General features: G+C 31.1%; 1 protein-coding gene and 1 long non-coding RNA gene across 2 annotated transcripts in view; both read left to right on the top strand.

The window, feature by feature from the left end:
* PIGK (phosphatidylinositol glycan anchor biosynthesis class K) overlaps window positions 1-16,586 on the top strand; it is a 97,075-nt gene that overhangs the window by 40,440 nt on the left and 40,049 nt on the right. The window contains exon 9 of the mRNA XM_023528026.1: window positions 921-1,093. Within this exon, the coding sequence (XP_023383794.1) occupies window positions 921-1,093 (173 nt within the window). The remainder of the gene's footprint in view (window positions 1-920; window positions 1,094-16,586) is intronic.
* Window positions 1,102-8,884, top strand: LOC111736753. Its single transcript, XR_002779241.1, has 3 exons — window positions 1,102-1,458; window positions 2,953-3,031; window positions 7,840-8,884. It is a non-coding gene; the product is annotated as an uncharacterized LOC111736753 (long non-coding RNA).

Genomic DNA, 16,586 nt, shown 5'->3' with positions numbered 1-16,586 from the left:
AAATAGCTTAAATCCTATTCCCTTTCTTTTAACTTATCCTCAAACTGTGAGTTTATCCTTTTCTGAATTAGAATCTGTCATCTTTTTTCCTACCTTATTATGTTTATTCATCTCTAACTGGACTTAAAGCCTTGAGGACAGGGCCATGTCTTATCGATTTTTGTATCTTCTGTGGAAGGTAACAGTATGAAGTATGTGTAATAGGTATTTTTTATGCTTTACTGAGTGAATAAATATGTGTCTGTCCTTGGTAATTCACTGATGTGGAATATCAGGGGTAAGATAAAATTGTTTTGAGATCTGTGTAATGATGAAATCATGTTTTCAGACTATATCCTTTGGAGCACTAGTGTCTGGAGGTGCCTTAGGTTTATTTTCGTCATGGATAAATGAATTAAGTGATTTGTTTTATAGAATGGTGTATATAGGTTCACAGCAGAAGAGGATATCTAATGGGGAGACCATGCTTCAACTTCTTGTGATTCGGAGCAGTTCTGTTTTCATCTTTTTTACATATTGGGCTACCATGTAATATTTTATTTGAATTTAATGTTTGAATGAAGGATTAGGTTTACAAAATGTTTAAAAAACCACTCTAGTAGAACACCCCCCTTAAGATGGATATAGATGTAGAAAAAAGCAATTCTTTCATCATAGTGTTTGCATGTGAATTTTCATAGCATATTATTTAAAAGAGTGAATGTTTTTTCCCACCCTAACCAGCTTCCTTTTTTATCACCTGTTTAATGTCTCATGTCTACTATAAGAATGAGTCTTTTATGTTTAGAATCAGTAGCTTCTTTAGGTTGAGAGAGCTTTAAAAATATACTGCATTCTACTATATTGTATTATTGGATTTAATAAAAGTTGTATGTATATGTACACATGTGTGTATTTATTATTGTTATGTATTTTTTTAGTTTCAGGTGTGTCCTAAAAGTCTATGTGTGTCTACTCCTGGACATCGCACTGATCTTTTTCAGAGGGATCCTAAAAATGTCTTGATAACTGATTTCTTTGGAAGTGTACGGAAAGTGGAAATTACAACAGAGACTATTAGTTTGCAACCAGATTTAGGAATCATGGAAAGCAGGTATTCATCTTAAATTATAATTTGAATAGAATATTCTAGTTTCATAATTTGTACATGTTTATATAACATAAGAGTAAGAGATGAAAGTTGGTGTTTGTAAATGAAATTACATATTTCTACCTAGCCTTCACTTTATGTAGGCCATATGCTTTTCAGATTTATGGGTAAAAGCTATACATATCAGTGAGAAGCTAAGATCATGATTAGGATTATATTATAACTCCAAAATACAATATTTGTAGTAGTGTGATTTGAGACTTGCTGAAAAGGACTGAAAGTTTTCCTATAACTAGCTGTCTCAGAGCCGTACTTCTCTGTCAATGGAGGTGTATACAATGGTTCAGAAGACCTTCACGAAAAGGCAGGTATGTGAATGTTTCAAACATTAATACTCTAGTGAGTGTGTATGCTGTCACCTATTGCAGTAGAAGCTATTAAATGATATGACATTGAAACAGAAGTTGGCAGCTGGGCAATTAGTGTGTAATAAAGGCCCTTGGAATCTGGCAGATGCTAAGCAGATAAACATAAAAAGGGGAAGTGAATGCCAAAAGAATATAGGTGCCAAATACATACTTCAGACTGTAACACAATGCTTTCATGTTCAGAATTTCTTTGGGCTCCAGAAATCTGATTTGTTGTCTGACTGCCATATATTTTGCTTCCTGAAGTCTGGATGTTTTGTGAGCCGGGTTCAGTAATATCTCTTGTTTTTCTCTAGTGGGCATATAGTCTTTTAATGTGGAACAGTTTATCTGGGGCTGTTGTAAACTTGAAGTGATCCTCCATTGATAGGTGCCACTGTTTAGGATTTGTTTTGGGGGCTCTTGGTAATTCATAAGGGAAAGGAGTGAGAGCAAGGTATGAGCCAGGTACTCCCTTCTTGGGAAGTAGATTGTGTGTGAGTGGGCAGTGAGTGTGCAAGCGTGCACATGTGCATAGGGGTGTGTGTGTGTATAGAGAGAGAGAGAGAGACTGAGAAACATTGGTTGATTTCCGGGTATTTGAGTTTTAGAAATATTTATAATGTTCCATTTTTTTCTCTGTAAATATTTTTAAAGGCAAAATACTTTGTTAAGATTAAATAGTGTCAGAGTTAATAGCCACTTCCTTGAAATATGAAGATGATATGTTTTACTAGGTATTAAACTTTGTTATTTGTGATTGTCTAATGCTAACTATTGGAAACTTATACTTCAGGGAACTTTTTTGGATTGCCAAAGGCAACATATAAATTATTCTTAATTTTGAAATATTCAAAGACTTATAATTGGTCTTATGAATGTTTTAGGAATAAATTCAAGAACTATCAGAAAATGCAGTTCTTACAGAGATTTAAAATTGATATTATTAGTTATTTTCTATTCTGGATATTCAAGGCCTTGGATTTTTTTCTTTTCCCATTTCCTATAGCTATTGGCTTAAAAAATATTTTCTTTTTTTTCTTAAGACAGCAGGTGATATCCTACAGCAATATCACTTTTATTTATTATTTAAATACTGACTTTCAAATTTTACCTTTGTAAAATAGCTAAACTATATCTTAATACTTAGCAACTAAAATCGAAATTGAGCTATTACATGTTTTACCAAATTCTTTTTGTAATTTCCCTTGAAGTTCAGCCTATAAGCTCTGATATACCTTCTTTTAACCATCTGAATACTGCATTAATTTCCTTTATAGGCAAGGACCATCTTTATACTTCTGTACATATTTTCTGTTCTCTCCACCTAATAAAATATCAAATATATAATAATTGTACAATAAAAATGATTTCAGTGGAATTCTACTAAATTTTGTTATGTATTCTGGAAGTATTGAATGTTGTCTCATAAATTATCTCCATTTATTATTTCAGATGCAAAAATAGTTGGTGCCGAGGAGTATCTTAATTTATCTTTAATCGAGGAGAAAATTATTTTAAGCATCAAAGCCAGGTACCAGGCACTGTTGAATTAGAGCACCCTCTAGTGTTTGTAAATACATTTTATTAAGAATATCGCTTACAGATAGTTTCATGATTATTGGTATAGGTTATCTAATTAATTTAGAATTAAGTTCCCAGCATGCTCCAGAAATTTTTAGATGGATGCTAAAATATTGTCTCATACATAGGTGCTATTTATATGCAATTGTGAGTGGCGATATTTGTTTTGAGAAAAATATGAAAGATCAGATATTACAAAAAACATTTTATTAAGGAAGTTATGGGCTGGAATGTATATATCATTTTTTAGATCTTAGGTTTAAAATATCAATACAGTCACTGCTATTAAAATTGGCAGTTATGCTTTTTAAAATATAATTTTCTACATTAATTAGGGAAACAATTGAACCGATTTGTTCAGACTGTCTGTATTTCATATTTTGTGTACTAGAGTATACTAGACTAAAACCAGATATGATGAACTTTAGTACATAAAATTGAAGTAGCTAAATGAAATAATTGTTTTTGTGTCTTCCGAAACTTAGCTATTGAGTAAGGAAAATACAGTCATATAGTTAGTAACAACACTTTGTTTCTGCATAGGTCTTACTAATTGTGTTATTAATTTATTTGCAAGAACAAATGAGGTAAAATAAGGGCTGACTGTAATAATCCTGGCTTATGTAATTTGAGTATAAATTGCTTTATCTGAGTATACATAGATTGACTTTTGATAAGTATGCAGACAAATAAACAGCCTGCCCTCCTGAAAAAGTTGGGCTTTCTAGAATCTAGTAATAAGTTTGTGTCAGAATTACTCAGGTTACCAGTTTTGTGTCCTTACCGTATAGGGAAAATAGCCTCCAGCTTATAGATGTAAAAATATAGGCACATTTTAGTATTACAAAATGTAGAAGTCTAAATTCTGCAGGCATTACCCAAGAAAAAAACAATCCAGTTTTTTATATATGAGTAAGCTGAGGCTGAGAAAGGTTAAGAAACCTGCCTAAAGTCACACATCTAATAAATGATAGAGCAAAGATATGAATCTAGGAATGCCTCATACTTCTAAAAGAAAAAAAAATATATCTATTCTTATATTATTCTTTTATAACTTGCCCTGAGTTACTTGGTTAGGTTTCTTTTAAAAGGATATAAAATAAAAATGATAGTTCAATGAATTATCACAAAGTAACTACTCATGTTACTGCCAGAAAGAGAACTAGAACAATGCTGGTACTTGGAAGCTCCTCGAAGCCTTAGGCCCCTTCCCAATCTCTGTCCTCTTATTCTTCCTCAAAGTTAACCACAGTTCTTTTATGGAATTTATTTTCTTGCTCACTTTAGTTATATCACCTAATTGGGTATTCCTAAACATTGTTTTAATTCTTTTGCTAATATTATGGTTTTGGAATACATTTATGTTGTTGTGTGTAATTTTTTTATGTTGTGTGGTTCAATTTTTTTGAGTCTTTAAAAATTGAGGTATAATTTACTTATAGTAAAATCACCCTTTTTAGTATACAGTTCTGAGTTTTGGCAAATGCATACACTTGGATAATCACCATGCCAATGCATCACCACAAGAAATTTCCTTATGCCTCTTTTTATCTAATTCCTCCTCTATATCCCTGGAAACCACTGATCTGTTTTCTGTCCCCATGGTTGTCATATAGATGAAATCATACATTCTGTACCTTTTAGAGTCTGGCTTCTTTTACTGGCATAATGCATTTTAGATTCATTCCTGTTGTCACATGTATCTGTAGTTCGTTCTTCTTTATTGCTGATCATGAGTTACAGTTTATCCATTCATCAATTGAAGGATGTTTTTGTCCCCCAGTTTTTGGCAATTATGAATAAAGCCACTATAAACATTTGCATACAAACATGAGTTTTCGTTTCATTCGAGTTAAATAACCTAAGAGTAGATTTGCTGGGTCATTGGAAGTGCATGTTTAATTTTATAAGAAACTTCCAAACCATTTCTTATAGTCATTACACCATTTTGCATTTCTACAAATAGTTGTTCCACATCCTTAATTACACTTGGTATTGTCTTTTTAATTTTAGCTATTCTGATCATCTCATTATAATTTAAATTGTATATCCCTGATGACTAAGGATGTTGAGCATTATTTAAGTCTTTTGCTCATTTAAAAAAATAGATTGTTTCTTTCCTTACTAAATTGTAAGATTTCTTTATATATCTTGGATATAAGGTCTTTGTCAGATACATATAGGAAATATTTTCTCTAAGTCTTTGTCTTGCCTTTCATTTTCTTAATGTCTTTTAAAGAATAAGAGATTTAATGTTGATAACGTTCATTTATCAGTTTTTTCTTTATACCTAATGCCCTTTGTGCAAGGATTCTTAACCTTAACTCAGGGTCACCAGGACTTTCTTTTATTATCTTCTAGGAGTTTTATAGTTTTCGCTTTTATTTTAGGTCTGTGACTTACTTTGAATTAATTTTGAGCATAGCGTTAGGTAGGGGTTGAGGTTAATTGTTTTTCCATATAGATATCAAGTTATTCTAGCACCATTTATTGAAAAGATTGAATTATGTCAGTGCCTTTGTCAAAAATCACGTGACCATATAAGTGTAGGTCTATTTCTGGAGTCTCTTCTGTTGCATTAAACTACATGTCTGTTTCTACCAGTATTATACTCTCTTGATTGGTTCTTTTGAGTATTCTAGATCCTTTGCATTTTCAAATAAATTTTAAAATTAGCTTGTCGATTTCTAAAAAAAAGAGCTACTGGAATTTTGATTGGGATTGAATCGACTCTATATATTAATTTGAGGCGTATGTATACCTTACCAATATTGAGTCCTCTGATCCATGAACATATCTCTACATTTATTTAGATCTCCTATAATTTCTCTTTTTTTTGTAATTTTCAGGGTAGATGTCTTTTACAAGTTTCATTAAATTTATTTCTAAGTATTTTTGTTTTGGTGCTATTTTAAGTGATATTTTAAAATTTTATTTTCCCTTTTTTGCTCAAATATAGAAGTGCACTTAATTTTTATATTGACTGTATTGTGGGATCTTATTGATTCTGTTGATCAACTCAATCCCAATCAAAATCTCAGCAGGCTTTTTTCCTTTTTTTTTAGAAATTGACAAACTGATTCCAAAATTTATGTGGAAATGTAAAAGACCTACTGTAGTATTTGTTATGTTGTTGAATATAAGAATTCTAGTCTTTATTTATAATGTTTACTAGGATATTAAATCAAAATTTAAATGTACATAATTAGTAGAAACATCTGTTTGGAGTTGGGCAAAATAGATTGTGAGAAATATGAAACTTTGTGATCAAACTATTCACTGAAAGTTGTGCATAGTAAATTGATAGGATTATGAAACTTTATGAACCAAAGATTTACCAAAATGGTTTTTTACAGTAGTTGATAGGATTTCTCTCCTGCTATTCTACATACTACTGTATTTTTCAAAGTGATCAATTTATTCATCATATAATTCTATATTAAGTATCTCATCTGGCATTTTGTTTTACATTGTTATTTATAAATGTTAGTCACTTCAGTTATTCGGATATTCAGGATTACATTAAAGTGGACTTTCAGAGCATGAATTAGATGTGATTTGATTTATAAAGATACCAACACTGATAAATTATCCATTTTCTTATTTTACATACTCCTAAAGTTCTCATTGTTATAGTTTTAAAGTAATGTGTTGATCATTTCATGGGCATTTTTCTTTAAAAGCAATTTATTTCACTACCTAAAATTGACAAAAAAAAGTCCATTGAATTGGTTTATAACTTTTAAGAAATCAGTGTATATAAATAGTATAGCAGAATATAGTACTATATCTCTTTGTATAAATAAAACCTCTCTAAATATAAATTAGTAAATATTATATTTACCAGGAATAGTGATTTCCATCTAGTGTTTATTAATATTTAAATCTATATTAAAGCAAACTTAATTTCAATTTAAACACTAAACATATGGAATCTAAATTTTTTAAATTGTGAAAAATATAAAAATGATATGGTATTATTTACAAAATAGAACATTAGAACTTAATCTGTTGGAATTGTTAGGGAATAAAGTTTTGAATTATATGGAAAAGTAGATTATGGGACCATTAAAGTTTCTTTTAACTCTTTGATTCTGTGTTCTGTGACTCTTGGTCTACTTACTAATTGCAGTATTATTGCTCTACTCCACTAATTTAAGCTTTAATGTTCTAAATGAGTTAAATCAACTTTATGTCTATTACTCACATTACAGAGGATATTATAGCATAATAATCAAAGTTAGGGTCATTGGAATGAACTTCCGAATTCAGAGCCTCTATCATTTACCAGTTGTGTAACTTTGGGCAAACTGCTTGACTTCTTTGATTCTCAGTTTCCTCATCTATAAAAGGAGAATGATAGTGCCACTTTATGTTATTGAGAGAATTTTTATTTTTTTTAAAGCTCTTAGTTATATGCCTCAAATATAGTTGTGTGCTCAATTAATGTTCAGCGTTATCGAGAGAACATATTATGTACTAATAAAAATTATTGCTAGAGCCCTAGTTTTAGTATATTTTTGGCCATTTGCAAAATTATTATTCTGCTTTTATTAATCTAGTATTAATCTAGAAAGTAGTTATTTCATATCTGGAGGTTTCTCATTTGGAATACTACCAAGAATTGGGAAATTGTGTTTTACCAGAAGATGGCAGTAGAATTACATATTTCTACACATGGGACAATCATATTTTTTTAATGCTGCAAATTGAAGGTAGATTGTACCACCATGTAAATTATGGTATTTGTTTCTTCAGGCCACTGACAGGAGAAAAAGACTTTTAATATTGAATTGTCTAGTTTAAAAAAAGGTGGTAAAAATTTCTCTATCTCTATAAGTTGTTTTGCTTTAATAAACCTAATAATAATATGGAACTTTGGTTATGAAATTGGTAAATCTGCAGGGTCTTTTCGAATTGCTACTCTTCAGCTATATTTTAAAAAATAGTTTGCATGTTATTAAATACTTAAGAAATTGAAGGATCAAAAAATTTTATTTGCATGAAGATTATTTATGATTAATTAATAATAAAGATACAGCAGTTATTATTTATAATTTATCAGTGAGGAAAACTTGATTCAATTAAAAATTGATTTATGTACAACACTTTAGGGTTGTAGCTATTAGGGAAAGCAAGAGACAGAAGACATTTATATTAACAATATAAATCTGTAATCCCATTTCAGAAATTGTCTTTTTTTAATTGAAATCACGTTATATTTTGTCACCTGATTTTCAAGTATTCTACAGGCGAGGTTTTGCCAAATTGTCCCTCCTAGTGCTAGAAGGAAACTTGAAGGCAATATGATACAGTAGAAAGAGTATGGAGGTGAATGGACTTGCATTAAATTTTGGTTTAGTTTCTTGCTTTGTGTTTTCAGGTATATTACTTTATATCTCTGAAACTCAGATGTTGTATCTGTAAAAGGGTGTTCTACTCTCTACCTTTAGAGTTATTGTGAGGATGGGGAAATGTATATAAAATGAGCATACTTTGTCAATGTGTTTTTAAGAGCATGCCATGTAAAACTCATCACATCCATACCGATGTCTCTCCTCCATTGCAAAAGGTACGGTGAGAGTGTTTACATCTTTATATGGTGTACTGTAGTTCTATTTATAATGCTTGATTTGCATTTTTGTCAAACATGCCACGTATTGCCCATTCTGACAGGAATTATTATTAGTCTGGCCTTCCCATACTTGCCCATGTAGTTGATTTTTTTAAAAACTCAATTTCAGGACTTTATGCTTATTTCATTGTATTTTAATCTTACCAATAAATGTCTTATAAGTATTAATTATTATAATCTGTCAGTCTTTTATAATATTCATTCTGATATAATATTAATGTTAAAACTATCTATAGATTTTATCGTAGGGGGTAAAAATGAACTGGGAAAAATGACAGGGCCATGAGGTCTTTGCTAGCCGTATCCTTCATGATTGATATCACTTTCAGGGCACAGCTGTTAAGTGTATTGGAATCCTATGGTTTTCTCAGGGCTAATCAATAATTTGAAATTTCATGACGAATTATTTTTAATAAAACCAAACTGTACCTAAAATGTCAAGCAAAGTCATCTATGTGAGTTTTCATTAGATCGATATAGTAAATTGTAATTAAAGTGTATTTTTCTACAAATGTAATAGATAAATTCCAGCAAAGGGGCAGGTAATTAAAAATGCTTATTTTAAAATTAATTTTCTCGTAAGTATAAAGAGAAATCAGGAGGCTGAAATGAATTATGTTCGTCTTTGGCCATGTCCTGGTAATATAAATAGTAATTAAATATTTATGTGAGAAAGGAAACATATGTTTCTTCATGAAACAAATATTTATTGACTAATTCTATTATTCTCCATCTTTCTCTGTTTGAAATTCATGTCATAAATTCTTGTCATACTCAGTGATATTTTAAGACTCTACATGTGATGAAATTGTCACATATTATTCTGTAAGTACTTTCACTAAGGGAAGCATACAGCTAATACTGTTATGGAATGTCTTTTTCTCAGGGAGATTGATCAACTTCATTTTAACTACGATATTAAGAGCCTGTCTTTGTTCTTCATTTGATGGGATTAGCTTCTAATATTAATATTTTCCAACATGATTTCTTAAAAGTGAAAACAAATTAAAATTAACAAAATAGAAGTATTAAAAGGATGTGATCTCAAAATACCTGAATTTGTCACATGATAACTAAATGTGGATGCTGGCTGAAAATTACTTTGTATCACACTGTGATTAGTGAACCTAGTTTAGATGGTCTGAACGACATTGCCAGAGATTCAGATACTTAGCAGTTTAAACAGTGTTGTATTAAAATTAGTAAATCTAATTTTTAAAATGTTTATTTCTTTATACTAAAGAAAGGGGTGTGTGTGTGTGTGTGTGTGTGTGTGTGTATATATAGAGAGAGAGAGAGAGAGAGAGAGAGAAGATGGAGTAGGAGCATAGTATTTCAGGTTTTTATTAGGTGAATTAAGGATGGCATACTTTAGGACAATCCATTGTACTTTTGCTTTAAGGTACTGAGACAAGTAGTAATGAGCTATATGATGAGACATAAATTATGAATACAGACAATCTCTGGCTTAGAGCTACCACTCTCAATTTCTGCTCCTTACAATAGAAGGAGTTGTAACTGCTCTAACTGCTTTGCATAAACATGATGTAAACATTTAAAATCTTTTATCTAATGATAGGGAAAGCTCTAACTTAGTCTTTAAAAATAACTGATGTTCATCACACTTTCTCTTTAGTATGATAAAACACTGTAATATATATCTTCTAAATCATAGAAAATGATTAAAATATATCTTGTATGATTTCAGTGTTAAGGGTAGTTTTTTTCTTTCTAATTCTTTGAAAATTAAGCACAGTAAAACAATACGTATTCAGAAATTTGGCAACTTTAATAATAAAGAGTACATGAAGGTTGCCAGTGAGTTGGTTCTAAATATGAGAAGTCCCATTTTTACCTTAGATGTTAAAACACAACTTGACTTTAATGTCCTTTGGCATTCATAGTTTAAAATTTCATCAGAGGGAAACATTTCTCAATAAAAGAATACCCTGTAATATTCAGAGTTAGGTGTCACATTTCACTTTTTCCAGAACAAGAAATTTAAATGAGTTAGAGAGGTGGTTTGAATTAATAATAAAAAGCAGTCAGTTGACTTCACTTTGAAATTGTTGCTGACTGGTCACCAAGTAAGTAGTTGTGTGGAGAAGAACAATATATTGTTTAATGAATGGCATTTCTGGCTTTTTTCAGATGGAAATAGAAGTGGTGGCACCCCCTTATTCAGTAGAAGGGACTGCACAAGTTCAACTTCCCACAATGTGTCTAGATAGTTGCAGCTGGTGTTCCAGACATGCAGCTTCCTTAAGCAGTTGGCCATAAGCTCAGATTCTTTGTCTCTGTATAAAAAGAGTATCTATGAATGAGATCCCTTTCCTAGAGCCAACCCATGATATGTCTAGGAGTACCTTGATCCACGCATGCCTTTTTGTGGGGATCATGTACTTTATCTTGCTTTAGGCCATTTTGTCTGTGAGGCAGAAAGTATTTGCAAGAGCCCATTGCTGAACAGTGGCTCTTAATAGGAAGCTTTACTTTCCTTAATAATAAGGAAATCTCTTGGAGAAAAACATATAAGGGGCTAAAACCCAAGTGGTAAGTAAACATGGAAGGCCAGGCTCCCTAAGTGATAATTATTGATACAGAAATCTAGAGTTTTGAGTTAGAATGGCCTTGTGTGAGGGCCAAGACAAAGGCTGTGGTCTATTTGTGGGTAGTTGGGCTTAAGAAAATTACTGTCAGCTTCAAATTGGTTACCTACCTAAACTATCATTAAAGAATAAATAAAAAGTGAGGATGTTTTCAAACATACAAAAGCTGATTGTATTTTGAATCTGTATACCCTTAATTAAACAATATCTAAAAGGATACACTTACTGAAGAAGGTAAAGAGTAGAAGAGAGGTTTGTATACAAGGAAGAATGCTGTGCCCTTAAATTAGTAAAAATGTAAGTAAGTTTAAGCAAACACTGAGTCTCTTTTATAATTATGATGATAATATGATGATGGTAATTGTTTGGGGTAATAAGATAAAGTACTAATGTATTTAATAACAGTATTATATAAGGAGAGGACATGATTGGTTTTAACATATTAGGAGTTTTTTTATGTGTGGGGAAGAGTAGTAAGTTTTAATATTTTCAGACAGCATGGTATGTGTGCATTTTACATTTTTAGAATGACTATTAAATGAATAGAAGTAGAGGAAGTAAGATGAAAAACAGTACAGGAGAAAAATTGGAATAAAAAAAGTAATGAAGCAGGAAAGGAGTGAAAGTGAAACAAAAAGCAGGAAAAATAGAAATTACAAAGCAAGAAGAAATGATATTGCTTTATAACAATAGATTTAAATAAATTAATCTTAGTTTAAAAAGGATCATCATGTTAGGATAAAAAGAAATCTAGCTACAGACAGAAAACATGGCATTAAATGGCTAAAAATAAAGGGGTTACCAGACATCTGATAACCAAAAGAAAACATATAGTAAGATTAATATTAGATAGACAAAATAGACTTTAAGAAAGAACATTAGCAAGCATAAACTGGGTAACTAAAGGTAAAAGGTTTAACTCACCAGGAAGTTAAAGCATGTCAAACTTTTCATTTCCTCATTACATGGCCACAATATGTTTTTCAAAATTTACATACTTTAAAAAAGTTTGATAAATTCACCATTGAAGTGGGAGATTTCAATATCACATTATCAGAATTGACCAAAAAATTCTTCCAAATGTTTTGGAATTGAAGATAAGAGCAACATGATTAACACACTTGATCTGAAAGATTGAACAATTATAAAATAAACATTCTTTTCAAGCCCAAATGTAATATTTAAAAAAATTGACCCATAGTTGGCCAAAAAGAAAAGCATGTCTGTAAAGTATTGAAATCTTATAGAACATTTTTTCTGATCACAATATAATTATTATAATCAATAGCAGAAAGATTGTTTCAATATGTACAGTGAAATTTTAAAACATTTTGAGTAATTCTTGGAATAAATAAAAATCAATGGAAATTTTAAAAATACTTAGAACTGAGTGATAATGAAAATATTAAATATTAAAAGTAGTAGGATACAGTTTCTGATTTCTGGATAGGATGAAATAATTTGAATCCGGTTTATGATCCCACCAAGAACAAGAAGAAAAACCAGACAAAAATTATAGTTTTAAAGACATCAGAGAAATGCAGAGGCAGTAAGGATTGAGAAGCTAAAAATCCAGATTTGAGAAAACTGCACAGAGATGAGCTGAAAATCTATAGCCATTTTTCTGTGGAGTTATACTGATTCTGGGAGTAAGCCAAAAGTTGAGAATCTGGGTTTGGTTCAGGCAGTAGGTCATTTCTTGTGAATAGAGAAACAAGCAAAATGTTTGGTGATTATGTAAGGCTAGTGTGACACAGTTGCCACTCAACCACAAAACCGATTTTCCTTTCAAAATGTTTGCCTCATTCACATGGCCAGTTTCCCTTTCAAAATATTTGCAAAATTCTGAAGCTAAAGGAAAATTAACTACTAAGCAATACTAGTTGAATTTACTGGTCTTATAAAGAGATAAAGATCTTCAGGCTGAGAGTCCCTGAAGAACATACCAGGCGAGAGCTGACCGTCCTGGAGATGGTGGTGAACTGACACTGACAGTTTCCAGCTACTTTTCCCCTGGGTATGCTTACTGATTCTGGGTGCAGCAAGAACAGAGATCAGCAAACTATGGTCATGGGCCAAATCTGGTTTGTTGCCTGTTTCTGTAAATAAAGTTTTATTGGTAAACAGCCATCTTCATTTTTTTACATATTATCCATGGCTACTTTTATGCTGTAATGGCAGAGTTGGGTAGTTGTGACAGAATGTGTGGCCAGAAAACCTAAAATAGTTGTTCACCTCTATGCTAGAGGAATCTGGGTATGACCTCTGATAAAAGGTCACTAAAGGAGACAGAATGACTTTAAAAAAAGTATAGCTTCTGGCACTTCAGTAGGTCTTGAATGCCTAATTCTGAAGCTGTGCAGGACAACAGGACAAAAATCTAAGCCAGAAACCTTTGAAAAGCGTAGTGAAAGTTACTGGTGTCTCTCTCTCTGTTGAGGGGACAAAGACCTGCCAGGCTTCAATTTAAAACCTTGAAGAGTCTCACCATAAGAATAGGGGCAAATTAAAGATAGAATGAGTCTTATTAAAATTGTAAGACAGTCTCGATTCAACTCAGTTCCTGATTGGCTGGGAATGATCAGACTACTGCTCTCTAACTACTCAGCAGAGAAAAGTGTGGATCTTCTCAGATGGAAAATAATACTGTTGGTAGTTTTTAAAAAAATTATAAATATGCAGTGTTCTATATACAATCAATCAAACATTACTAGGCACTGCAAGCAGGAAGAATACAAAAGAAATCACGACTTGGCATATCATAGTCAAAATACTGAAAAATCATAGACAAAGAGGAAAATCTTAAAAGCCCACCAGAGAAGAAAAGGCATATTACCTGCCTTTAATACTGACATAAATAATGGAAGTCATAAAACAATAGAATGACATGTTTAAACTGCTGAAAGGAAGAAAACTTCTAAGGTATAACTCTATGCACAGAAAAAATATCTTCCAAAAATGAAGGTGAGATAAACATTTTTAGATAAACAATACAGAGTTTGTTGCCACTGCACCTGAACTAAAATAAAAACTAAAGGGAGTTCTTCGGCCAGAAATAAAGTGATTCTAAAGAGAAACACAAATTCAGTAAGGAATGAATATGACTGGAATAGGTAAATAATGTCATTTAAGATAATTGAATATTGATTGGACAAAAAATAAAAACAATCTCTTTTTGAGTCAAGATATTTGTAGAATCAAAGTATATGACAAAAATAATGCAAAAAACAGAGGGATAAATGAAATCAAAGTGTTGTAAATACTATTATTGGAGAAATGGTAAATGTGATCAGTTTAATTAGATCAACAAGTCAAAATTAGATGTTCTAATGTCCAAGGTAACCACCATAATACTGGTAAATGTATGTATAACTATCATGTTAATAGAGAAAAAAGATTAATAAAATATTTGGTTAATTCAAAAGAAGAAAGGAAAGAAAAAGGAACATCAAATAGAAGGGAAATGCAAAATAGTTGTAAATCCAGCTTTCTCAGTTATTAAATTAACTATAACTGTACCAGATACCCTTTTGAAAGACTAATGTAGTCCTACTAAATTAAAAACAAAACCTCAAAATGTGCTGTTTACGTGATATATCTTCAGTAGAAGGGCATAAAAATTACTTGGGAATATGGCTAAAGTAAAGTAGAGGGGATTTAGGAAAAAAGCAATTAAATATTAAGCCATCAAGTAAAAAAAAAAATACTTGCTATTTTTTTCAATTGTAAAAAATATGTACTCTCTCCCAACAACCCGCCAACAAACAGTAGCTTAGATGATTTCTACCTGTGATATTTACCAACCTCATATGGGGATGACAGATAGAAAGAATTTAAAAAGCATGTTACAAACTCACTTGATGGAATTAGTTAATTTTGAAACCAAAACTAGGAAAGGAGACTATGAAAAAAATATAGAGCCATCCTCACTTATAATCACAGATGTACGAATCTTAAATAAAACTGCAGTTCACTAATGTATAAGTAAAAATACTTCAAGACCAAATAGAAGTTATCTTAAAATTGAAGGAATGATTTGAGATTAGAAGATATATTAATGTATTTCATCATATCAATACATTAAATAAGAAGTATTTGTAATTGTTTCAGTAGATGCAGAGAAAGCATTCGATTAAAATTCATCAATCATTAGTGATGAAATAAGCAACATGGCTTAGCAAACTAGAAATTTAAGCGAGCTGCCTTGAGTTAATAAAAGCAATGTATCTAAAGCCAGCTGCAAACATAACACCGATGGGTGAATCTTTAGAAATGTCTCAATGAAAGACAGACAAGATAAGGATGTATGCTATAGTTCCATCTATTCTTCATTGTATGACTAATCCTAACTAATACAAGAAGACAAGGGAAAGGAGGTATAAGAATCAGGAAGAGGCAAATTTTCCCTGTTTTTTAATAGGCCATATAATGGAAAATCTAAGAGAATCTACCATTTAATAATTATTAAACAATAAGAGTAGAAAATAGGAGTAGGAAAAGATGTCGTGCTACCCAAAGCATAGCAAATAAAAGATTGATAAAGTTTACTGCAACAAAATTAAAGTATCATACATGGCAAAAAAAAACAAAAAAAACAAAAAAAAACAAAAAAACCCAAAAAAACAAAAAACTGCAGTTTTGAGAAAGTCTAGGTGAAATTATTTGCAACATGTATGTAAAAGAATTTTTGTCCAGATTATATGTTACTCTGCACATGGGTTAAAAAAAAAAAAGACAACACAATAGAAATATGACCAAAGGAAATATAGTTTGGAAAAGAGGGAAGACTCCTGTCTAGTGACCATTTAAATATATTTTTAAAAGGGAAACAAAAATTAAAACAATGAGATCCTGTTTCTGTAGAAAATTAAGTGGTGATAATGGGCAGAAATGGGAACTTACACATTTCTGGTGGTAATGTAAATTACAGCCCCTTTGGATAGCAGTTTGGTTGTTTAAAATGTGCATAAGTATGGCCCAGCAAGTCCACATCTAAATAATTATTCTAGCACAGGGGTTGTAGACTTTTTCTGTGAACGACCACGTAGTAAATATTTTAGCCTTTGTAGGTCTAGGCTGCAAAGATTCTGTTGTAGTACAAAAGGAGTCATAGACAGTACATTAACGAATGAATGGCTGTGTTCAAAGAAAGTTTATTTACAGACACTAAGATTTGAATTTTATGTAACTTTCATTTGTCATGCAATATTATTCTCATTTTTATTTATTTTTTCAGCCATTAAAAATATGAAAATCATTCT

This window comes from Pteropus vampyrus, unplaced genomic scaffold (assembly GCF_000151845.1).
Source record: "Pteropus vampyrus isolate Shadow unplaced genomic scaffold, Pvam_2.0 Scaffold22, whole genome shotgun sequence".
In the NCBI taxonomy this organism is placed as follows: domain Eukaryota; kingdom Metazoa; phylum Chordata; class Mammalia; order Chiroptera; family Pteropodidae; genus Pteropus; species Pteropus vampyrus.
The sequence above is the reverse complement of the archived record's forward strand: the minus strand, read 5'-3'. Positions and strand labels throughout refer to the sequence as shown.